Below are 24,466 nucleotides of genomic sequence, written 5' to 3' on the forward strand. Positions count from 1 at the left end.
CTTCTTCATTCCTGGAAGACCGTTGAAGTCATATCTTAGTCTATTTTGTAGCCCAAATAGCCCAATTCGGCCGGTGTGTCCCTTTAAGTTTGAACGATAGGGGCTTTGTCCACCGGAACGGAAGTGAATAGGGCTGTGACGTTATATGACCTTAGCTCTTCATCTTCATCCACTTTGTTGTTCTTGATGATGTCCGCAAAGTGTTTTGAGTTGGCTATGTGATGTTCGGTGTCTCGTACTAGTGGTGACAATATCCCTGCAATATCCCTGCTATGAGCTTGTATGTGATGGTTCCTATGCTGCTAACTATAGGCCTGAGTGGGATGATGTTTTGTTTGTGTACCTTCGGCAAACTATAGAATTTTGGCGGTGTCTCTGTGGTGGGGTAAAGCTGTCGATATTCAATCCCAGGAGTCTATGACGCGGTCTTGGGATCACGTGTCCGCGAGGTCACGGGTTCAATATCCGCGTCATCCTGCTGATGAAGACCAGAAATTATTACCAGTGTTGTGATCAAGAGTTAAATCAAATTGTGTGTTATTACATCGTCGTTTGCATGATGTTAAATTTAACTTCTCTGCAGTGTTTTATAGTTTTCTTCTTTTACTAAGATAGGGAAATTTGATTTTCTTGACATATAGGTCTACCCTTCAGTATCGTCAGCATCAAATAAAGAAAAACCGATGTTGTAAAGGTTGGATTCAAATCGGGAACAACTGCTCACTCCGTAAGTAATTTTACCCACATGCTCCAATAAAATTTGCGCCTAATTCAGTCTACCCGCAACCCATGCGTTATAATGAGCTTTTGCCCGGTTTTATCTGTAGGGTTTGGTGTGGTTTTTCATGCGTAACCTCGGCTTGAATATATAATTAGTCCGAAGGGCTTCTAAAATTCAGTCTTTTTCGGCCTTATCTGAAAAGTATTTACAGAAATAATGTAGCAGTACATTGAAATAATTTTTGTATGAAATACATCGGTGCAACTCAAATTTTAAAAAGAGAAATTTGTACGTAAAAAATTGCTTCAAAAAGAAAGAAAACAAGTCACAAAAACACGACAGATTGTATATATTTGAGGCCAATTCTTGTAGCTTCAAACAATTCATTACAATTAGACAGTCTGGTGGGTTGCCCGGGGCATGGAGGATAGTTTATTTCGTGGTCGGAATCAGTTTTGATAACAATTGTATGAGATTTTGCGGATTGGATTACTACCGGAGATCAGTACTATTCTTGCAATATATTACGATTTCGCAGATTGGATTTCTTCCGGAGCTCGATTTTCTAAGGGGTTCTTTCAGATGTAAAATCCAGTTTGCTTTTATTGGTTGCATTTGTGTAAAACTGACCATAACATGGATTTAAGATCATTATGTGTATTCAATTAGAATAAATGGCTGCTTAAGCCACTCAGTACGAACGAAGTGCCTATATAATACTTCATTTTCGTCTAATTTATTATGACAACAAACAACAAGTATTGCGGCACTTCGTTTGTACTATATATTATATTTTTTCTTTGTTTCTTGTAGTTTTTTTTTTGATTTGTTTTTCAGCGTGCACAGATAACACGTTTGGATTAAATTGCTCAGAAACTTGCAATTGCACATCTCCCAATACCTACTGTAGCCCAGTCAGCGGTTGTAAATGTGAGGCTGGCTGGAAAGAACCAAACTGCAGTTCACCATGTGATCATGGCTCTTTTGGATATGCCTGCCAGAAGAATTGCACCTGTCTAAACGATGCGCCTTGTGATCCTGTAAGTGGGTCGTGTAACTGCACTCCTGGTTGGATAGGGTCATACTGCAACGTCAAATGTCCAGCTGGTCGCTATGGTAATGACTGTCGTGAGAATTGTAGTTGTCTAGAAGGAGCTGTATGTGATCCAGTTAATGGAAGTTGTTCTTGTCAGCCCGATAGGATCGATCCTAACTGCACTCTCCTTGAAGAGTCTACAACTCATCAAAAGAAAGTCTTGCAAGAAAGTTACCCTCCAGGAAGTGGCAGTACTGTTGGTGAGTGAAAACTCTGGAAATAGGAACAAATCATTGGGGAAAATATTGTATTTTTTCTCATTTTAATAAATTCACACACGTACGTGTTTTAGAACATAACACATTTTGACACATGATTTAGAGTTGGCATTAATTGTTCACTGTTTTGTAATTTCTTTCAAGGTTCCCCAAAACTTGCATTGGTTGCCGTTTCCGGCGTTAGTTTTGCTGTTGGAATAGCAATTGGGTTAATCATTTGTGTATCATACAAACGATACAGGAGTTCCATGTCCATGTAAGTAAACAAAATCAAGATTTAAAATATAAATTACGAATTTGAAATTCATTCAACGTTTCAACCATGCACATTGTTTGGATGTTGTTGCTGTTCGATCATGGAAATTATGTGACTATAAGTAAGGGAATGAAAGGGTAGCGACTCGTTATTTCACGGCCGTTTAGAACCGGCAGGGTCTTGCCGTGTAATAAAGACCTGAGCCGATGGCGAGGGCCTTTATCACACGGCAACGACCCTGCAAGGCCCGTAACAAGAAACGTCTTGCACCAAGACTAGCGCGGAGTATCCGCTCACAACCGGTTATAAACACTGGTCATTATCAAAGGTTTAAACACCCCCACGTGACGCGCACTCCACCAACAGGAATAGCGAAACTGTCTGAGGTATTTATGATTTAACTAGTAAGGAAGGAAACAGGGTATATCTTTATAATGAATGTCGATGAATGTTTTCTCTTTCGTTGATTTAAATGCTTATAATATTTTCCAGGCGAGCCAGTATAGAAGGCGTCACTGATGCTCAACAAGAAACCGATGGTCGAGGTCGGAACAGAGGTAGGAAACCTACAACTGTAGGCCAACTAATTATGATAACTCATCAAATAAACAAAGTCTCACTCATTCATCTGCCCGAGTTAAATTTGGTTATAAAATAATAATATAGGTTTTCCCGGTCAATTTCCCCCAAAATACGTTCATTTTGATTTTCAATAATTCGATTTCACTCGATTTTTACGCACCAGAGCAAAGTAGGGTTTCTTTTTCCTTTTGAAAGCATTCAATTTAATTTTGTGGACAATCGGGACTTTGTGTTTATTATTAGTTTACGTTAAGGATAATTTTATTTCGTTTGGTGCATTCAAACCTCCAGTGTTTGCATTATTGGATGACATTCTTTTCGAGTCTTTGCACTTTTATAGCATTCAAATTTAAGGGCTGTGGAGCGCACAAACATGTGACAGTGTTTTTCCTCTCTTATTTGTTTAGTCACTCATGTTCATGAAGTGATTAATTCAAATTTAAATGATCGGTAATTTCATCTAAGGTCCTTTATCATTTATATTCTGGCTGCAAACTTTGAAAGTAACAAAGTGAATAAGCTGGATCACAAAACATAAAAACATAAAAGGATTAATGATTTGTTTTGTTCGTTTAATCATTACATTTGTTTAAAACTTTCAACAGCAAAAAGATGCAAGAGTCTGACGTTCAAATCTTTCTCAAAGGCTACTGTAATGTCAGTTTAAAGGATTTGGGTACTTTTTCAATATGTCCATAGATTTACATTAAACTTTTAGGGTTTGAAGATAATGAAAGTGGAAAACTCCCCTTCAAATATTACTTACTGAGGTGCTGTAGTTTTTGAGAAATTAGTAAAACAATGTCATGAAAATACGTTTGTAAATGATTAAAATAATTTTCGTCTCATGAGACGAAAATTATTTTCTTGACATTGTATTACTCATTTCCCAAAAACTACAGCACCTCAGCTAGTAATATTTCCGGGGAAGCTTTCTACTATCATTATCTTCAAACTGTGTACAGGTTTTACACTCGCGTGCTCACTCTTTGACAGTATCTCCCCCTAAAATTAGATCCGCACTTGAAGATGCTGTCAACCCAAAAGGTTCTACTGCTGCTCACATTTTACAGATGTTCTGTTCCATTCTGTATGCCTCTTATTGGCCTAAGATGACACCACAGATCATCTAGAATGCAAAATTTTCCCGGGCCCTTTAAAGGTTTCGCATTCGTGAGCTCACTCTTCGACAGATTTTCACCCTAAAACTTGGTTCATAGATCCGCACTTGAAGATGCTGTCAACCCAAAAAGTTCTGCTGCTCACATTACAGATGTTCTGTTCCATTCTGACAGATTTGCCCATAAAACTTGTGTCTTAGGTCTGGTGATGATAGGGATGAAACGCCGTCTGAGCATTAGAATGCAGAAACAATATGGATATAACGAAGCTATAATTGAGTTGCTTTTTAGGTACAATAACCATGATAGCAAGAATAGGTGCATCATAGCTTGAAAAAAGCATTAACTTCCAACATGTGAGACGGGGGAACATCACCCCTCAGATTCACTAGATTGCACCAGAGAGCGTCTACGGGCAAAACAAATTCCCGGGGCCCTACAGCGGGCCCCGGACCCCACGCCGTAAATGTTATAACCCTCACCACCTTTCAAGACGGATTGACACCCCTGCAAGAGTATCCGCTATCTCTAGATAATCGGTATCGTTGCTCTCAAAAGCCTCGATCAATCTTACCCTGTCTACATGTCTTACTCAGTTGTAATGCCCACGGACCGCCATCTTATTGGTCTGAAAACCTGTCAGAAATATATCTGAGAAAACAAGTTGATGTTCATCCACAGATTGAAAACGGCAGTTGTAGTTAATTCTAAGATACCCAGGCTTTTATGTAAGAAAATGCTTGAAAAAAAAAATTGCCTGATGAAAAATTTGATGAAAATGAATGCGCGACTAACCCTTGCAACTGCTTCAGACGAAAATGAATGAACATTACATTTCAACATTTTAACTTTAATGCACCTCTTCGAGTAAAGCTAAGAGATGGTATAATGCTTGCATAATGAAATTGAACGATTCTTTTTAATTTTTGTATTACAATCTGCGTGATATTTCAACTTCGATCTAAATTGAATGAACCTGGCGTTAAATTGATTGAAACTTTTCTTACATTGGCCGGGAAAACCTACAAGAATTTAATACAAAAATAAAAATCATTTGTTTTCTCTGTCAAAGGTGCTACTCAGTCTGGACTCCAAATTGCAGAATCTGGAGCTTTGCTAGTTTCAACTGAAAGTTCAAAACAGCCTGAAAGCGCAACTAGCACCGAAAACACGGACGTTGCGCACATGTATGAAACAACTATCACGCAGTCTGATGACAGAACGAGGAACCTACTAAAGGGGGCGCCCTCAAGTGTCTCCCATAATCTCAAAGATCACTCAAAGGTTCCGCCTCCCACAGCTAACACCTCATATGCCGAGGATGAAGATGCATACTGTGACATGGGAGGTAAGACCATAGTGTAATAAATGACTATTTTGTTTCCAATGCACTCCTTTAACTTAATTACGTGAGATGTTTAGGTAAGGTAATTGGTATTAACTACGTGGAAGAACAAAATAATTACATATATAGGGCAATATTGGATGGGGTGGTTTTATTAGTCAACATTGTCCCAAATTACCTAACGACATAATATCATCATTAAGGATTCTTAGGATGTTTTCAATAATTAGAGTCTCATTTACTGCAGTATTGATTTCGAATGTTCAGGTCTAAACAAACCATCCAACGATGACGTAACGAGTCAACTGTTATGTGGTTTAAATGACCTTGCGTTTTTAGGTTTTTGGCTGGGATTGATTCGATGAAAAGAAAAATTTACCCAATTTTAGCGTGAGATAATGATTTCGGAATTTCGTTCCATTATTATGCGACTGCATCTAAAAAAATAATGTGCAATTTTAATCTTTCTGAGCCTCCTAGCACTGCTCTTTAATAAATCATATCAGTTTGTGAATCAAATTCCTTTAAAGTGTTACTGTTGAATGGGCGTAGCCGAAGTGTGCTCGCGGGGACACCCAATCTTTACGATCAATTTGAACTCCGGAATGGTCACATTAGCGGTATAATATACTCCTACTTTCATTGCAATTGGTTGATTTGCACTCTTAAGCTCGGTTCATACTTCCTGCGAATGCGAATGCGATACGAATGTTGACGTCACAAATCCTCAACGAAAAAATTGCAGCAGATCAACTATGGGCAACTCACTTGCGAATATCGCTGCGAAAGGAGGGTTGTGTCCCATTCACGTCAAATTCGCTTCGCATTCGCATTCGCATGAAGTATGAACCGGGCTTTACTTGTGTTACTTGTGCTCGAACCTATTTTGTGCGAGAGGTGGCTGAAGTAATGCTTGTTATCGTGATGCTACTCTCACACTAGGGAGAATATCCTAGCGAATGTGCTTACGAACGGAAATATTTAATAATCGCTCAAACTTCGCACCATTCGCCGTGTCTTCATAAGCGTTGGTAACAAATTCACTACTTTCACAAGTCATTCTCCACCTCCTTGATAATATCGTTCACTTTATGCTGCTCTCACACGGCGAACATGCTTGCGATGCTAACGGAAGGAAATATTTGACAAACGCTAAAACTTTTCAACATTCGCTGTGTCTTCGTAAGCGTTGGTAACAAATTCGGGTCGTTCACAAATTATTCCCCACCTTCTTGATCGGTCAATTTAGAAACCGGTTTCTAAATTTCAGCGAATGTTGCTAAAGACGGGCATTCGCCGTTGATTCGTAAGCATTTGTAACGTTGGTAAAGCGTGCGTAAGCGTTGGCAACGTTCGTAAAAGGCATTGGCAAGTGTTGGTCAGAATTCGTAATGTATTCGTAAGATATTGGTAAGGAGAGGGCCGACCTAGGATGATCGAGGGGTGAGACCGAGACGAAAATATTCACTATCCAATCGCCATTTGTTGACGCTCACCGCGACTCACTTCTTAAGTTTCAGCGAATGTTGTGATGAAGACAGTTATTCACCTTTGATTTTCGTAAACATTGGTATTAATCCAATAACGTCGGCAAAGCATGCGTAATATTCGTTTGATATTGGTAAGGAAAGGTCGAGGGGAGACTGAGAAAATATTCACTATCCAATCGCAATTTTTGGGTGAATTCGTCGCGAATTTCAAATACTCACATTCGCAAGAATATTCGCCACAGTGTGAGAGTATAGCATAAGTGACTTATACTTTTCCATCTTTGTGTTGCTATAAAACAGAAGTGAGTACACCACTGCAGGTCATATCGGTACACAACAAACACTCTGGAGGAATCGAACACACTTACTACCAACGAAACAAACACTCTGGAGGAATCGAACACACTTACTACCAACGAAACAACAACCTCTAGGCTAGGCATGTTTCGGCTTTGATGTTTATTTGATGTAAATGTCAAATATAGTTGTTTTACACTGCATTTTTGTTATCTAAATGGTTAAAGGGTGTGCAAAACATTTGTAAACTAGCTATATAAACAAAATATGTGTAAATTTACACACATATTTTTATTACTATATGGAGATGGGCAAGGTAGAAAACTTCCGTTCAAACATTTGTGAATGAAATAAAATGGTTTGATTGACATTATTGAGTAAAACATTATTAGTATTGATCTCACGAGACCAACATTCCATGTGTGAAGGTTTTATTCTGCACTTCTGTGGTTCATAATGAGGGAATCAATGTGAATCAACTAGTAGTTTAAACCCGTCGAGGTCTGGTTCTTGATAATAGAGAGGTTTCGCAAGCGTGCGTTTCATGAAGGGGTAATTTACTGGAATAGTCTTAATGCAGAACTTAAACATTCAGTCAGTGTTTTTTCTTTTCGTAAAAAGCTTTAAGGCACACATTGCCTTGGATCAATGATCAACACAAACATGCCTCGAAAATGCACGGCTTTCCTTTTACCTCGTCGACTAATACGGTCGGCCATTTATGGATGGCTGACCGTGTTAGTTCGCATAGTAAAAGGAAAAACGTGCATTTCGAGGCAAATTTGTGTGGATCATTGTATTCTACTTTTAAAACATCTTTCCAACCGTATGCATTTTATAACAAACGGTTACAAACGCTTTTTATAGACCAACTTGTCCGATCCAAGGCAACGCGTTCCTTTAAGAAGGTTTTGATCGATTTATACACCACTTAATATTATATATCTCATTTTTTTAGTAATTATTTTTCTATTGCTCAGTCACACTCATGCATAATGTCCATGTCCCTTTTGTTTGTTTGTGTACTTTTTGTGTAAATTGTCCTTGTTTTTAGGGCAGAGGAAAAAACAAGCTTTTGCTTCTTCTTTTTCCTACATGTTAATGTCAAACTGATTTCTATTTATTTTTCATTAACTGGATTTAGTTTTTCTAAGTACAAGGTATTATTATGTTTTCTGAAAAATGTTATCACACGTATTGATTGATGTTGACATGAAATAAATGTATCTGAAATGAAATATACAGATACAGATCACGTCAGCCGCGTGTTGGATTTTGTTTCGCAAAATATAGGTATTCACTTGAGTGCGCTTGCATTCATCGTGAGTGTTTTTTTGACAAACATGACCGATAGAGACCCCGTGTTTTTTACACTGCATTTTCCCGTCGTTTTGTTTGCAAATGACTAACAATTTTCCGTCTATATCAAGCACGATGCCATTGAAAGCAATTCCATGGGAAATATTTTTGATCTGGGTCAAAAAGACAACTAAAAGTCCGCAAAACAGTATCCGTTTCTCTATGACGTGTATGAGTGAGCTCCCGTATCGGTATCTGTATCTGTATCCGTACACTTTCGAAACCTCTCTAACTTTACCGAGACGGCGTAGACCCAGTAACTGGGGCGCTGTAGGCCTATACTAATTTTGTCGAAATTTTGTTATTATCGGTTGTACTAGCGCCCCAGTGACAGCCATTTAACATTGTAGACAACGCCCTCAGTTGTAAGTGGTTGGAGTGTGAATTGTCAATCAAAATGCTGAATTAAACAACAAATCAAAACCATAAGAGATAAAGAATCAAGGTCTCGCAGCTTTCACAAGAAAATGATTAAACAATAAAAAGTAAAAACACCCACATCACGGTAACTTTCCAAAAGTCCGAGCATCTATACATTTTTGAAAATCTCTGTTCAGGCCATTTGTTTCAGGACCTCTCATCCAAAAATTCCTCCATCTGGAAATGAACAACCCGAAAAGGTGGTTATGAATGGGAACAAAATGGTAGTTCTTTTACGGCCGATTAAACCCGTGCAGGGTCGAATTGCCGTGCAATAAAGGCCCTATTGCCGTGTGATAAAAGCCCTCGCCTTCCGCGCGGGTCTTTATCACACGGCAATTCGACCCTTTGTTTTCTCCTTAGTGTGGTGCGGTGGGGGGGGGGGGGGGGTGGAGGGGGCCCATGTGGCAGGACATTCTGGAAGCCGTAAAAACACTTTTGCCAGCGGGTACCTTGTCCCTAGATGCTCAAGTAATGGCTTATTGGTGTACCAGTGCAGCAGTGCGCACAGCAAAGCTATGATATTATTATTCCTTTAAACAGCTACCTGAGCGGAAGGTTTTTAACGGAAATGGTATTTAGACTTGTTTATAATGCACTTGTTGACCATTTTAATGTAATTTTGATATGTTTACACTTCTGAGTTTTTCGTAATTATCGATTAAAAAATCAGGCCCCAACCTAAAGGTTTTGAAAAACTAAAAACACTTCTGCCGTTGAGAGCGCGCGCCAAAGGACAATGCCGCTGACGTCATTTGTGGGAGTTTGCTTTGTTATACCTCCACGCTGCAACAAAGCAGCTTTACAAATTGGAGCTCCCAACTATGACGTTTTAAGAGTGATTACGTAACGGGGCTTTTCGCAAATCTCTCAGAAAAGCACTGGATAAGGGTATTCAAAATGATTGTTTTTTTACACAATCAAAATCTATTTATAATCATATGACTCGATTTCCTTATTCATTGAAAACATTTTAAATGGAATTCAGCAAAGTTCACGACTTTACATTTTCGTTCAAGCAGGTCTTTAATTTGCACAATAAACTATTCGCTCTACGTGCAACTCAAAACGGATTTATAAATAATTTATTTCCTTGACGTAGTGTTAGTTTTGAATATAAATACTGTGGTCTTGTTCTGGTCTTCACTTGTGAGATAGTTTCGTATTGAGAGTTACAACCATGGTTGTATTCCCTCATTATTCGTCAATACTCCTGATTCTACTGGTGAGTGTGACGATATGTTGCACTCAGGAGCTCAGTGGACAGATGTGCACTTATTAGTGAGTATTAATCAGTTTGAGATAGTTGTAATGCATGTTAAATGTATTGCTTTTACTGATTTCCTCATTTTGACATTGCCGACTAATGCATGTAGGCAGGATCATTGTTCAAGCTTATTGAGTATAGGTTTTCTCGGTCAAATTCAGCAAATGTGTAGCCAATTTCATTGTTATGCGTTCGAATTAAAACTGTTTTGCTGGAACAGTTGCCTAGTACAGTTTATCTGTTTATTCGCATTTCTTTAGTCGTACTCATTTGAGTTCTCATTTTAGCGAAATTACCATTTTAAGCAGCATTAAATTTCGCGCGAAATAGAATGGTTTGAAGGTAAAATTGGCTTTCCTTTTTGCCGAAATTGACCGAGAAAACCTATATCATTATCTTCCAACTGTTTTTAAAACAGTTTAATGTAAATAATCACTGTGCAACAAGTACCTATTAAACCATTTTACTCCGTGAACCCTCCATTTTGATTTCATTCAAGTATTTTTATGTTTTGCTTGTCAATTGGGAAAGGTTGTTGGACAGGTGCAAACTGGATAATTGGGGAAAATAAATATTGGGAAAACTGGACGAGGCAAAAAAAAGGGGGGAGGGGGTAGGGGTGTAGCTGGCAGCAAAGGACCAAGTAGCCGGCGAAATAGACCGATTGCGCTCCGTGCTAACGTACTATAGTGGGTATTGGATTTAAACAAACACAGCGTACTGCATTCAAACGTGCGTTAAAAAGACATAATTACTGTTGTAATTTTCGGCTAAAAAGGGACTTAATTGTCAAAATCACTGACGAATATTCCGGAGTTTGTAAAATGAGACCTTACCGGTGGCTGAACAATGCCAGTAATGGGTAAACACAGTTCTACCAAGTAGGACATTTCAAGAGAATTTTAACACGATGTCATGTGTTTGTGCAAGGAAAGTGTGGTTTTTCATTGCCCTCGTTGTAATGATTTTGATGCCAACATTTTCAATGAAAATCTCATTAAGAAGCTGCAAATCCCTTTATTTTCACCCTCAAAATATTTGATAAGAAGGGGTAGCTGTCAGCTATGAGTAGGACAACTTTGCGATCTCCCTCGTCATTGCCCAACTTAACGCCGTGCACAACGCAAAATCCACGGCACGTGAGCTCGCTCAAACCTCAGTATTACGTATAGTCTAACCAATACTCTCAAAAGAAACCTCTTTTGTAGTAAAAATACTGGGAACATCAAACAGCAAATGTGATTTAAATCAATGCCACAATATTCAACTTTATAAAAGGGCTCCGTTTTTAGTTTTAATTTTTATTTATTGAAAATACAGCCAATATTGGTCCATCGGCACGAGTCTTCCCATGTATTTACTGTGTAGCTGTGTTTTTCTATACCCAGTATAGGCCACGTGATCACATGTAAAAATTGGTAGCGCAATCGGTCTAGTGCCGGCAGCCGGTCGGTGCTTCTCGACAACACTGTGTGTGAAAGTTCTGACTTATACAACGATTCTTAAAAGTGACCGAGTTTCAAATCGATATTTAGTGTAAGTTGTTTTTATGATCCGTGTTCCGGTTGTCGGATTGTTGTGTTTTATCCACTTAAACATACGCAAAGTTCTATCGTGAATAAAGAGATTTCTGACCACCCCCCCCCTTCCGTCCCTCACCTGAACTAACTTGTGAACTATACATCTACTGTTTTCAGACTTCCTTGTTTATTTTGTCACTTATTTTCATAATCTTCTATAGTGTAACGGGAGTAGAAACTGCTGAAGTGTTTAGAACAACAATTTCGCATGACTGTGCAGACGGACAACTTGAATGTGAAGTTACAAAGTGAGTCGTACCTTTTGCTTTGTAAATAACTTATGACATCGTCAGCGTGAAAGTTCATCTGTGTTGGTATTTAGATACAATTTTGATTTAACTCTTGATCACAACACTGAAAATAATTTCATACCTGAAATTTTCGACCGACACTTCGGTCTTCATCAGCAGGATGACGCGGATGTTGAACCCGTGACCTCGCGGACACGTGATCCCAAGACACTTATTTTCATAATCTTCTAAAGTGTAACGGGAGTAGAAACTGCTCAAATGTTTAGAACAACAATTTCGCATGACTGTGCAGACGGACAACTTGAATGTGAAGTTATAAAGTGAGTCGTACCTTTTGCTTTGTAAATAACTTATGATATCGTCAGCGTGAAAGTTCATCTGTGTTGGTATTTAGATACAATTTTGATTTAACTCTTGATCACAACACTGAAAATAATTTCATACCTGAAATTTTCGACCGACACTTCGGTCTTCATCAGCAGGATGACGCGGATGTTGAACCCGTGAACTCGCGGACACGTGATCCCAAGACCGCGTCATAGACTCCTGGGGGCTTGTACCGCCCTCCGTCTCGTTTCAGGGAGGGTTTGATGTAGGCTGCCTCCCTAACTCCCCTTTGGAAGTATATTGCGTCTCTGTTTAGAATAGTTAGTTTGGAAATGTCTACAGTGTGGCCAGGTGATTCTATATGGATGTGTTGGGAAACCTTTGAAGAGGACGAACTGGGGCGGCGGTGCTCAAAATACCTAGTCTTGAGCGATCTCTCGGTTTCTTCGATGTAGGTTTCTGTGCATTGGCCGTGTCTGGTCTGTCCTTGACAAGGGATTTGGTAGACCACTCCCATATGGTCCTTCTTGGCTGTTTTGTCCTTGGGTTATACGAGTAGTTGTCTTAAAGCCATTATACACTTTCGGTAAAAAGTATTGTCCACCCAAACTTCGTGTATCACAACTTGTATATATAACAACAAAGATGTGAAAATTTAGGCTCAATCGGTCATCGGAGTCGGGAGAAAATAACGGGAAAACCCACTGTTGTTTCCGCGCGTTTCGCCGTGTCATGACATGTGTTTAAAATAAATCCGTAATTCTCGCTAAAGAGAATTTATATTGTTTTACTGTTTTCTCAAAAAGTAAAGCCTTTCATGGACTAATATTTCAAGAGAAGTCTTTCACCATTACCTTCTGTAAACCCTGTTAATTATTTGTAAATCTGTGAACTTTTATTTTTTTTTCTGTACCGAAAGGGTCCAATGGCTTTAAGGTAATTGTGGGTTTGAAGCACGTGTTAATGCTGTATGAAGCAAATATTCTTCTAAGGGCTTCCGATGTTCCTTTGATGTATGGGAGGACCACCAGTGGTTTCTTCTTTCGCGGCTGGTCAGGTTGTGGGATGTTATTTGTTTTTGTATTCATCGGGTTGGTGACCCTCTTAAAGGCCCACTTAGGATACCACCCTTCTGTAGAGATCAGTGGAGGTGACGCTTTTCGTTGTCCTTCTCGATCTTGTTGGTGATGATGGAGTCAGCCCGATGACACTTAAAAGTGTTCTGATGACACCCAATTTATGTTCGACTTGGTGATTGGAACTAAAAATGAGATATTGGTCTGTGTGGGTGAGTAGGTTTGCAGTAGATTTGTATTTCTAAGCTGCCATCCTCATGAATCTTGGTCAGTGTGTCTAGGAATGCAAGGGTTTTGTTGTCCTCTCTTTCGGTGGTGAATTTGATGTCAGAATCCAGAAAGACGTACCTATACCACAGGCTGGAAATGGCTCGTTGTTCAAGCTATTCCATGTAGAGGTTGCATATGATGGGTGACACTGGCAATCCTATGGCCGCACCATGTATTTGTTTTTAGAATGTGCCATTGTACACAAAATAAGTACAACTCGGGCATGCTTTGAGGCTAGGAGTTGGACAACCTGACAAGGTGAAAGTCGTGTTCTTTCACTCAATCCTGTATCTTATTCCATTTAAAGGGACAAACCGGCTCACCGTTTACGCAATTTAGGGGTGTAGAATCCTAAATAATGTTTTTATAGATGGTTGCTGTAAAAAAAAATCATTAAAATGTCACGTTTACGAAAAATGATTTTTAAAAACCAAAGCGGTAAAAGGCCAGCGTATACGTGTGTCCAGCCGTTGCAACTGTCAAATCTTCGTGACATTGTCGCACGATGTTGTAAGTAGACTGGTGCTTTGTTTATAGCAACGTTTTACTATGACGCAGCATAAGGATCCAGTCTATCCATACAACCAGCCGAACGGATCAGGCAAATCCTTCGACGATGGAGGTAGACCTTCGTGCTTCGACGCACATCCAAAGATCGTCACGAAGAACACAAAGAAACTAACCCAGAATATGATGGGATAGGGACAAGTAAATAAAGCATTCCTGGCCCCAATAAACTAGGCATACTACCGCATAGCCATGATGCAGTTTGGAATCCGATCGTGGCGTTATGTGCTCCCGACGTGCCAGGACCCAATTTCATAATGCCTTCATAGTGGCACAAAATTTGCCTAGCACAAAATAGTATTGCAAAGCTGACTGATTACCAGCAAAATTTTAATTAAATTTGAAAACTTTTGGCTGGTGCCCGACTAAATTTTTAAACAGTAAAGACAATTTGTAAGCAGTATTTTCTGCTAAACAGATGAAACTGATCAATGGGCCCTGTTCACAGTGAAAGATTTTTTATCTCGGTGGGAGGGGGGAGACTGCATCTTGAGGGATTCAAAAGCGTCCTTGTTAGAATGTATTTTGAAACGTAAGCGTAGCTGCAAATCTTGAAACGTAAGCCTAGCTTGACTCTGGATTGAAAGCGTACCTGTTGATTATAACGTAACTGGAACCTAAACATATCTTGGATTGTATAAGCGTAGCTGAGTAGCTGCGTAGCTTGAAACGTAACCATTTCTTTTGGAACGTAACCATATTTTTTGGAACGTAAGCATATCCGTGGTACGTAAGCGTAGCTGGGTATTTTGGAACGTAAACGTAGCTGCGTATGAAACGTAAGCCTAGCTTGACTCGGGATTGAAAGCGTACCTTTTGATTATAGCGTAACTGGAACCTAATTGTATCTTGGATTAAGCGTAGCCGAGAAGCTGTGCAGCTTGGAACATAACCATATCTTTTGGAACGTAAGCATATCCGTGGTACGTAAGCGTAGCTGGGTATTTTGGAACGTAAACGTAGCTGCGTATGAAACGTAAGCCTAGCTTGACTCGGGATTGAAAGCGTACCTTTTGATTATAGCGTAACTGGAACCTAATTGTATCTTGGATTAAGCGTAGCTTGGAACGTAACCATATCTTTTGGAACGTAACCATTTTTTTTGGAACGTAAGCATATCTTGGAACGTAAGCGTAGCTGATTATTTTGGAACGTAAACGTAGCTGCGTATGGAACGTAAGTGTTTAACTTGACTTAGGATTGAAAGCGTACCTTTTGTTATTATAGCGTAACTTGAAGGAATGTAAGCAAAACTTGGAATGTAAGCGTAGCTGAGTAGCTGTGTAGCTTAGAACGTAACCTTATCTTTGGAACGTAAGCATATCTTGGAACGTAAGCGTAGCTTGACTCGGGCTTGAAAACGTACCTGTTGATATTATAGCGTAACTCATTTGAGGAACGTAAGCGTAGCTGAGTATCTGCGTAGCTTGGAACAGAACCAAATAATACCTCAACAATCTCAAAAATAACACTTCATTCACAGAATTAAAAAATTATATTTTTTTGACAAAAAAATGCTTTGATGAAATTTTTTTTATCAATATTTTTGTTTCAACCTTTTACAAAATTCTTATTCACCTGTCCTGTTTTACGATCGGGGCTCCGTTTTTTGTTATCCTTTTTTTCTTCTTTGTAAAACATTTTTTAAGCTACTCACACAAACACTGTCAATATAACAAAATGCGGTATTCCTACGTTTTGACATAGTCAATCTTTTTTAATTACCTGAAAACTCATAACAAAAAGAAACTTGGAGCCATTAAACAAAACAGCGCATTATGCGATCATAAGAAATAACGGAATCGACACGAGGTGTACCGACTGACAAATCCACGATGACAAACATGTACTTTGATGTCTGGCTCCCAACCCCTCCCAAGCTAACGGCGAGACCCGCACGCTTGGAGTTCATAGCGCCTGGGATTACACCTCCAGCCCCCCACGAGACACGGCATGCGCGGTATGGTATAATGCCCCGAGGCTTACGTTCTGATTGCTCCACGCCGTGGGGCCATATAACAAGCTTCCGTTACACGGACTCTTTGAATGCGAATCTCACGTTAGATTTTTCACCATTATTTACATTTTGTAGCGATAATTTGAATACATGATCTTTTTCGTCAATTATTCTTTAATAGTTTTGTAAAAAAAAGATTTAAATTTGGTTAAGTAAGTTACTTTTAGACGGCTGGAAGTAAAACTAGCCCGGAAGGTCACGTGATTGTTTGTACCACTTTTTGGTTAGAACAATCACGCGACCTGCGTTTTTGTCTTAAAATGCTCAAAAACGGCTAAGTTTGATGATTTTTTTAAGGACTGTTCTTCTTCATTCCTGGAAGACCGTTGAAGTCATATCTTAGTCTATTTTGTAGCCCAAATAGCCCAATTCGGCCGGTGTGTCCCTTTAAGTTTGAACGATAGGGGCTTTGTCCACCGGAACGGAAGTGAATAGGGCTGTGACGTTATATGACCTTAGCTCTTCATCTTCATCCACTTTGTTGTTCTTGATGATGTCCGCAAAGTGTTTTGAGTTGGCTATGTGATGTTCGGTGTCTCGTACTAGTGGTGACAATATCCCTGCAATATCCCTGCTATGAGCTTGTATGTGATGGTTCCTATGCTGCTAACTATAGGCCTGAGTGGGATGATGTTTTGTTTGTGTACCTTCGGCAAACTATAGAATTTTGGCGGTGTCTCTGTGGTGGGGTAAAGCTGTCGATATTCAATCCCAGGAGTCTATGACGCGGTCTTGGGATCACGTGTCCGCGAGGTCACGGGTTCAATATCCGCGTCATCCTGCTGATGAAGACCAGAAATTATTACCAGTGTTGTGATCAAGAGTTAAATCAAATTGTGTGTTATTACATCGTCGTTTGCATGATGTTAAATTTAACTTCTCTGCAGTGTTTTATAGTTTTCTTCTTTTACTAAGATAGGGAAATTTGATTTTCTTGACATATAGGTCTACCCTTCAGTATCGTCAGCATCAAATAAAGAAAAACCGATGTTGTAAAGGTTGGATTCAAACCGGGAACAACTGCTCACTCCGTAAGTAATTTTACCCACATGCTCCAATAAAATTTGCGCCTAATTCAGTCTACCCGCAACCCATGCGTTATAATGAGCTTTTGCCCGGTTTTATCTGTAGGGTTTGGTGTGGTTTTTCATGCGTAACCTCGGCTTGAATATATAATTAGTCCGAAGGGCTTCTAAAATTCAGTCTTTTTCGGCCTTATCTGAAAAGTATTTACAGAAATAATGTAGCAGTACATTGAAATAATTTTTGTATGAAATACATCGGTGCAACTCAAATTTTAAAAAGAGAAATTTGTACGTAAAAAATTGCTTCAAAAAGAAAGAAAACAAGTCACAAAAACACGACAGATTGTATATATTTGAGGCCAATTCTTGTAGCTTCAAACAATTCATTACAATTAGACAGTCTGGTGGGTTGCCCGGGGCATGGAGGATAGTTTATTTCGTGGTCGGAATCAGTTTTGATAACAATTGTATGAGATTTTGCGGATTGGATTACTACCGGAGATCAGTACTATTCTTGCAATATATTACGATTTCGCAGATTGGATTTCTTCCGGAGCTCGATTTTCTAAGGGGTTCTTTCAGATGTAAAATCCAGTTTGCTTTTATTGGTTGCATTTGTGTAAAACTGACCATAACATGGATTTAAGATCATTATGTGTATTCAATTAGAATAAATGGCTGCTTAAGCCACTCAGTACGAACGAAGTGCCTATATAATACTTCATTTTCGTCTAATTTATTATGACAACAAACAACAAGTATTGCGGCACTTCGTTTGTACTATATATTACATTTTTTCTTTGTTTCTTGTAGTTTTTTTTTTGATTTGTTTTTCAGCGTGCACAGATAACACGTTTGGATTAAATTGCTCAGAAACTTGCAATTGTACATCTGACAATACCTTCTGTAGCCCAGTCAGAGGTTGTCAATGTGAGGATGGCTGGAAAGAACCAAACTGCAGTTCACCATGTGATCATGGCTCTTTTGGATATGCCTGCCAGAAGAATTGCACCTGTCTAAACGATGCGCCTTGTGATCCTGTAAGTGGGTCGTGTAACTGCACTCCTGGTTGGATAGGGTCATACTGCAACGTCAAATGTCCAGCTGGTCGCTATGGTAATGACTGTCGTGAGAATTGTAGTTGTCTAGAAGGAGCTGTATGTGATCCAGTTAATGGAAGTTGTTCTTGTCAGCCCGATAGGATCGGTCCTAACTGCACTCTCCTTGAAGAGTCTACAACTCATCAAAAGAAAGTCTTGCAAGAAAGTTACCCTCCAGGAAGTGGCAGTACTGTTGGTGAGTGAAAACTCTGGAAATAGGAACAAATCATTGGGGAAAATATTGTATTTTTTCTCATTTTAATAAATTCACACACGTACGTGTTTTAGAACATAACACATTTTGACACATGATTTAGAGTTGGCATTAATTGTTCACTGTTTTGTAATTTCTTTCAAGGTTCCCCAAAACTTGCATTGGTTGCCGTTTCCGGCGTTAGTTTTGCTGTTGGAATAGCAATTGGGTTAATCATTTGTGTATCATACAAACGATACAGGAGTTCCATGTCCATGTAAGTAAACAAAATCAAGATTTAAAATATAAATTACGAATTTGAAATTCATTCAACGTTTCAACCATGCACATTGTTTGGATGTTGTTGCTGTTCGATCATGGAAATTATGTGACTATAAGTAAGGGAATGAAAGGGTAGCGACTCGTTATTTCACGGCCGTTTAGAACCGGCAGGGTCTTGCCGTGTAATAAAGACCTGAGCCGATGGCGAGGGCCTTTATCACACGGCAACGACCCTGCAAGGCCCGTAACAAGAAACGTCTTGCACCAAGACTAGCGCGGAGTATCCGCTCACAACCGGTTATAAACACTGGTCATTATCAAAGGTTTAAACACCCCCACGTGACGCGCACTCCACCAACAGGAATAGCGAAACTGTCTGAGGTATTTATGATTTAACTAGTAAGGAAGGAAACAGGGTATATCTTTATAATGAATGTCGATGAATGTTTTCTCTTTCGTTGATTTAAATGCTTATAATATTTTCCAGGCGAGCCAGTATAGAAGGCGTCACTGATGCTCAACAAGAAACCGATGGTCGAGGTCGGAACAGAGGTAGGAAACCTACAACTGTAGGCCAACTAATTATGATAACTCATCAAATAAACAAAGTCTCACTCATTCATCTGCCCGAGTTAAATTTGGTTATAAAATAATAATATAGGTTTTCCCGGTCAATTTCCCCCAAAATACGTTCATTTTGATTTTCAATAATTCGATTTCACTCGATTTTTACGCACCAGAGCAAAGTAGGGTTTCTTTTTCCTTTTGAAAGCATTCAATTTAATTTTGTGGACAATCGGGACTTTGTGTTTATTATTAGTTTACGTTAAGGATAATTTTATTTCGTTTGGTGCATTCAAACCTCCAGTGTTTGCATTATTGGATGACATTCTTTTCGAGTCTTTGCACTTTTATAGCATTCAAATTTAAGGGCTGTGGAGCGCACAAACATGTGACAGTGTTTTTCCTCTCTTATTTGTTTAGTCACTCATGTTCATGAAGTGATTAATTCAAATTTAAATGATCGGTAATTTCATCTAAGGTCCTTTATCATTTATATTCTGGCTGCAAACTTTGAAAGTAACAAAGTGAATAAGCTGGATCACAAAACATAAAAACTTAAAAGGATTAATGATTTGTTTTGTTCGTTTAATCATTACATTTGTTTAAAACTTTCAACAGCAAAAAGATGCAAGAGTCTGACGTTCAAATCTTTCTCAAAGGCTACTGTAATGTCAGTTTAAAGGATTTGGGTACTTTTTCAATATGTCCATAGATTTACATTAAACTTTTAGGGTTTGAAGATAATGAAAGTGGAAAACTCCCCTTCAAATATTACTTACTGAGGTGCTGTAGTTTTTGAGAAATTAGTAAAACAATGTCATGAAAATACGTTTGTAAATGATTAAAATAATTTTCGTCTCATGAGACGAAAATTATTTTCTTGACATTGTTTTACTCATTTCCCAAAAACTACAGCACCTCAGCTAGTAATATTTCCGGGGAAGCTTTCTACTATCATTATCTTCAAACTGTGTACAGGTTTTACACTCGCGTGCTCACTCTTTGACAGTATCTCCCCCTAAAATTAGATCCGCACTTGAAGATGCTGTCAACCCAAAAGGTTCTACTGCTGCTCACATTTTACAGATGTTCTGTTCCATTCTGTATGCCTCTTATTGGCCTAAGATGACACCACAGATCATCTAGAATGCAAAATTTTCCCGGGCCCTTTAAAGGTTTCGCATTCGTGAGCTCACTCTTCGACAGATTTTCACCCTAAAACTTGGTTCATAGATCCGCACTTGAAGATGCTGTCAACCCAAAAAGTTCTGCTGCTCACATTACAGATGTTCTGTTCCATTCTGACAGATTTGCCCATAAAACTTGTGTCTTAGGTCTGGTGACGATAGGGATGAAACGCCGTCTGAGCATTAGAATGCAGAAACAATATGGATATAACGAAGCTATAATTGAGTTGCTTTTTAGGTACAATAACCATGATAGCAAGAATAGGTGCATCATAGCTTGAAAAAAGCATTAACTTCCAACATGTGAGACGGGGGAACATCACCCCTCAGATTCACTAGATTGCACCAGAGAGCGTCTACGGGCAAAACAAATTCCCGGGGCCCTACAGCGGGCCCCGGACCCCACGCCGTAAATGTTATAACCCTCACCACCTTTCAAGACGGATTGACACCCCTGCAAGAGTATCCGCTATCTCTAGATAATCGGTATCGTTGCTCTCAAAAGCCTCGATCAATCTTACCCTGTCTACATGTCTTACTCAGTTGTAATGCCCACGGACCGCCATCTTATTGGTCTGAAAACCTGTCAGAAATATATCTGAGAAAACAAGTTGATGTTCATCCACAGATTGAAAACGGCAGTTGTAGTTAATTCTAAGATACCCAGGCTTTTATGTAAGAAAATGCTTGAAAAAAAAAATTGCCTGATGAAAAATTTGATGAAAATGAATGCGCGACTAACCCTTGCAACTGCTTCAGACGAAAATGAATGAACATTACATTTCAACATTTTAACTTTAATGCACCTCTTCGAGTAAAGCTAAGAGATGGTATAATGCTTGCATAATGAAATTGAACGATTCTTTTTAATTTTTGTATTACAATCTGCGTGATATTTCAACTTCGATCTAAATTGAATGAACCTGGCGTTAAATTGATTGAAACTTTTCTTACATTGGCCGGGAAAACCTACAAGAATTTAATACAAAAATAAAAATCATTTGTTTTCTCTGTCAAAGGTGCTACTCAGTCTGGACTCCAAATTGCAGAATCTGGAGCTTTGCTAGTTTCAACTGAAAGTTCAAAACAGCCTGAAAGCGCAACTAGCACCGAAAACACGGACGTTGCGCACATGTATGAAACAACTATCACGCAGTCTGATGACAGAACGAGGAACCTACTAAAGGGGGCGCCCTCAAGTGTCTCCCATAATCTCAAAGATCACTCAAAGGTTCCGCCTCCCACAGCTAACACCTCATATGCCGAGGATGAAGATGCATACTGTGACATGGGAGGTAAGACCATAGTGTAATAAATGACTATTTTGTTTCCAATGCACTCCTTTAACTTAATTACGTGAGATGTTTAGGTAAGGTAATTGGTATTAACTACGTGGAAGAACAAAATAATTACATATATAGGGCAATATTGGATGGGGTGGTTTTATTAGTCAACATTGTCCCAAATTACCTAACGACATAATATCATCATTAAGGATTCTTAGGATGTTTTCAATAATTAGAGTCTCATTTACTGCAGTATTGATTTCGAATGTTCAGGTCTAAACAAACCATCCAACGATGACGTAACGAGTCAACTGTTATGTGGTTTAAATGACCTTGCGTTTTTAGGTTTTTGGCTGGGATTGATTCGATGAAAAGAAAAATTTACCCAATTTTAGCGTGAGATAATGATTTCGGAATTTCGTTCCATTATTATGCGACTGCATCTAAAAAAATAATGTGCAATTTTAATCTTTCTGAGCCTCCTAGCACTGCTCTTTAATAAATCATATCAGTTTGTGAATCAAATTCCTTTAAAGTGTTACTGTTGAATGGGCGTAGCCGAAGTGTGCTCGCGGGGACACCCAATCTTTACGATCAATTTGAACTCCGGAATGGTCACATTAGCGGTATAATATACTCCTACTTTCATTGCAATTGGTTGATTTGCACTCTTAAGCTCGGTTCATACTTCCTGCGAATGCGAATGCGATACGAATGTTGACGTCACAAATCCTCAACGAAAAAATTGCAGCAGATCAACTATGGGCAACTCACTTGCGAATATCGCTGCGAAAGGAGGGTTGTGTCCCATTCACGTCAAATTCGCTTCGCATTCGCATTCGCATGAAGTATGAACCGGGCTTTACTTGTGTTACTTGTGCTCGAACCTATTTTGTGCGAGAGGTGGCTGAAGTAATGCTTGTTATCGTGATGCTACTCTCACACTAGGGAGAATATCCTAGCGAATGTGCTTACGAACGGAAATATTTAATAATCGCTCAAACTTCGCACCATTCGCCGTGTCTTCATAAGCGTTGGTAACAAATTCACTACTTTCACAAGTCATTCTCCACCTCCTTGATAATATCGTTCACTTTATGCTGCTCTCACACGGCGAACATGCTTGCGATGCTAACGGAAGGAAATATTTGACAAACGCTAAAACTTTTCAACATTCGCTGTGTCTTCGTAAGCGTTGGTAACAAATTCGGGTCGTTCACAAATTATTCCCCACCTTCTTGATCGGTCAATTTAGAAACCGGTTTCTAAATTTCAGCGAATGTTGCTAAAGACGGGCATTCGCCGTTGATTCGTAAGCATTTGTAACGTTGGTAAAGCGTGCGTAAGCGTTGGCAACGTTCGTAAAAGGCATTGGCAAGTGTTGGTCAGAATTCGTAATGTATTCGTAAGATATTGGTAAGGAGAGGGCCGACCTAGGATGATCGAGGGGTGAGACCGAGACGAAAATATTCACTATCCAATCGCCATTTGTTGACGCTCACCGCGACTCACTTCTTAAGTTTCAGCGAATGTTGTGATGAAGACAGTTATTCACCTTTGATTTTCGTAAACATTGGTATTAATCCAATAACGTCGGCAAAGCATGCGTAATATTCGTTTGATATTGGTAAGGAAAGGTCGAGGGGAGACTGAGAAAATATTTCACTATCCAATCGCAATTTTTGGGTGAATTCGTCGCGAATTTCAAATACTCACATTCGCAAGAATATTCGCCACAGTGTGAGAGTATAGCATAAGTGACTTATACTTTTCCATCTTTGTGTTGCTATAAAACCAGAAGTGAGTACACACTGCAGGTCATATCGGTACACAACAAACACTCTGGAGGAATCGAACACACTTACTACCAACGAACAAACACTCTGGATGAATCGAACACACTACTACCAACGAAACAACAACTCTAGGCTAGGCATGTTTCGGCTTGATTGTTTATTGATGTAAATGTCAAATATAGTGTTTTACACTGCATTTTTGTTATCTAAATGGTTAAAGGGTGTGCAAAACATTTGTAAACTAGCTATAAAACAAAATATGTGTAAATTTACACACATATTTTATTACTATATGGAGATGGGCAAGGTAGAAAACTTCCGTTCAAACATTTGTGAATGAAATAAAATGGTTTGATTGACATTATTGAGTAAAACATTATTAGTATTGATCTCACGAGACCAACATTCCATGTGTGAAGGTTTTATTCTGCACTTCTGTGGTTCATAATGAGGGAATCAATGTGAATCAACTAGTAGTTTAAACCCGTCGAGGTCTGGTTCTTGATAATAGAGAGGTTTCGCAAGCGTGCGTTTCATGAAGGGGTAATTTACTGGAATAGTCTTAATGCAGAACTTAAACATTCAGTCAGTGTTTTTCTTTTCGTAAAAAGCTTTAAGGCACACATTGCCTTGGATCAATGATCAACACAAACATGCCTCGAAAATGCACGGCTTTCCTTTTACCTCGTCGATAATACGGTCGGCCATTTATGGATGGCTGACCGTGTTAGTTCGCATAGTAAAAGGAAAAACGTGCATTTCGAGGCAAATTG

At 39.1% G+C, this 24,466-nt stretch overlaps 2 protein-coding genes across 2 annotated transcripts; both read left to right on the top strand.

Moving 5' to 3' along the window:
• Positions 1-272: 272 nt before the first annotated feature.
• LOC117306362 (multiple epidermal growth factor-like domains protein 10) lies at positions 273-7,744 on the top strand. Its single transcript, XM_033790965.1, has 7 exons — positions 273-280; positions 642-727; positions 1,559-2,017; positions 2,180-2,291; positions 2,784-2,848; positions 5,067-5,342; positions 7,130-7,744. The coding sequence occupies exons 1-7, from the start codon at positions 273-275 to the stop codon at positions 7,261-7,263; spliced, it is 1,140 nt and encodes a 379-aa protein (XP_033646856.1). The 3' UTR covers positions 7,264-7,744.
• A 2,341-nt stretch (positions 7,745-10,085) lies between these two features.
• Positions 10,086-21,906, top strand: LOC117306363 (multiple epidermal growth factor-like domains protein 10; the record flags this gene model as incomplete). The annotated part of the gene is made up of 7 exons (XM_033790966.1): positions 10,086-10,186; positions 11,914-12,000; positions 17,206-17,291; positions 18,123-18,581; positions 18,744-18,855; positions 19,348-19,412; positions 21,631-21,906. Coding segments are annotated over exons 1-7 (1,186 nt in total), but the record flags the coding sequence as incomplete, so codon positions are not given.
• Positions 21,907-24,466: the final 2,560 nt, after the last annotated feature.

The sequence above is a fragment of the Asterias rubens genome, unplaced genomic scaffold (genome assembly GCF_902459465.1).
Source record: "Asterias rubens unplaced genomic scaffold, eAstRub1.3, whole genome shotgun sequence".
NCBI classification, from domain to species: domain Eukaryota; kingdom Metazoa; phylum Echinodermata; class Asteroidea; order Forcipulatida; family Asteriidae; genus Asterias; species Asterias rubens.

Excerpts from the sequence above, each read along its gene's own strand:
- LOC117306362 (XM_033790965.1), top strand. Across the intron at positions 728-1,558 it reads CGGGAACAACTGCTCACTCC|CGTGCACAGATAACACGTTT; the intron begins GTAAGTAATTTT and ends TTTGTTTTTCAG. Across the intron at positions 5,343-7,129 it reads TGCATACTGTGACATGGGAG|AAGTGAGTACACCACTGCAG; the intron begins GTAAGACCATAG and ends GCTATAAAACAG.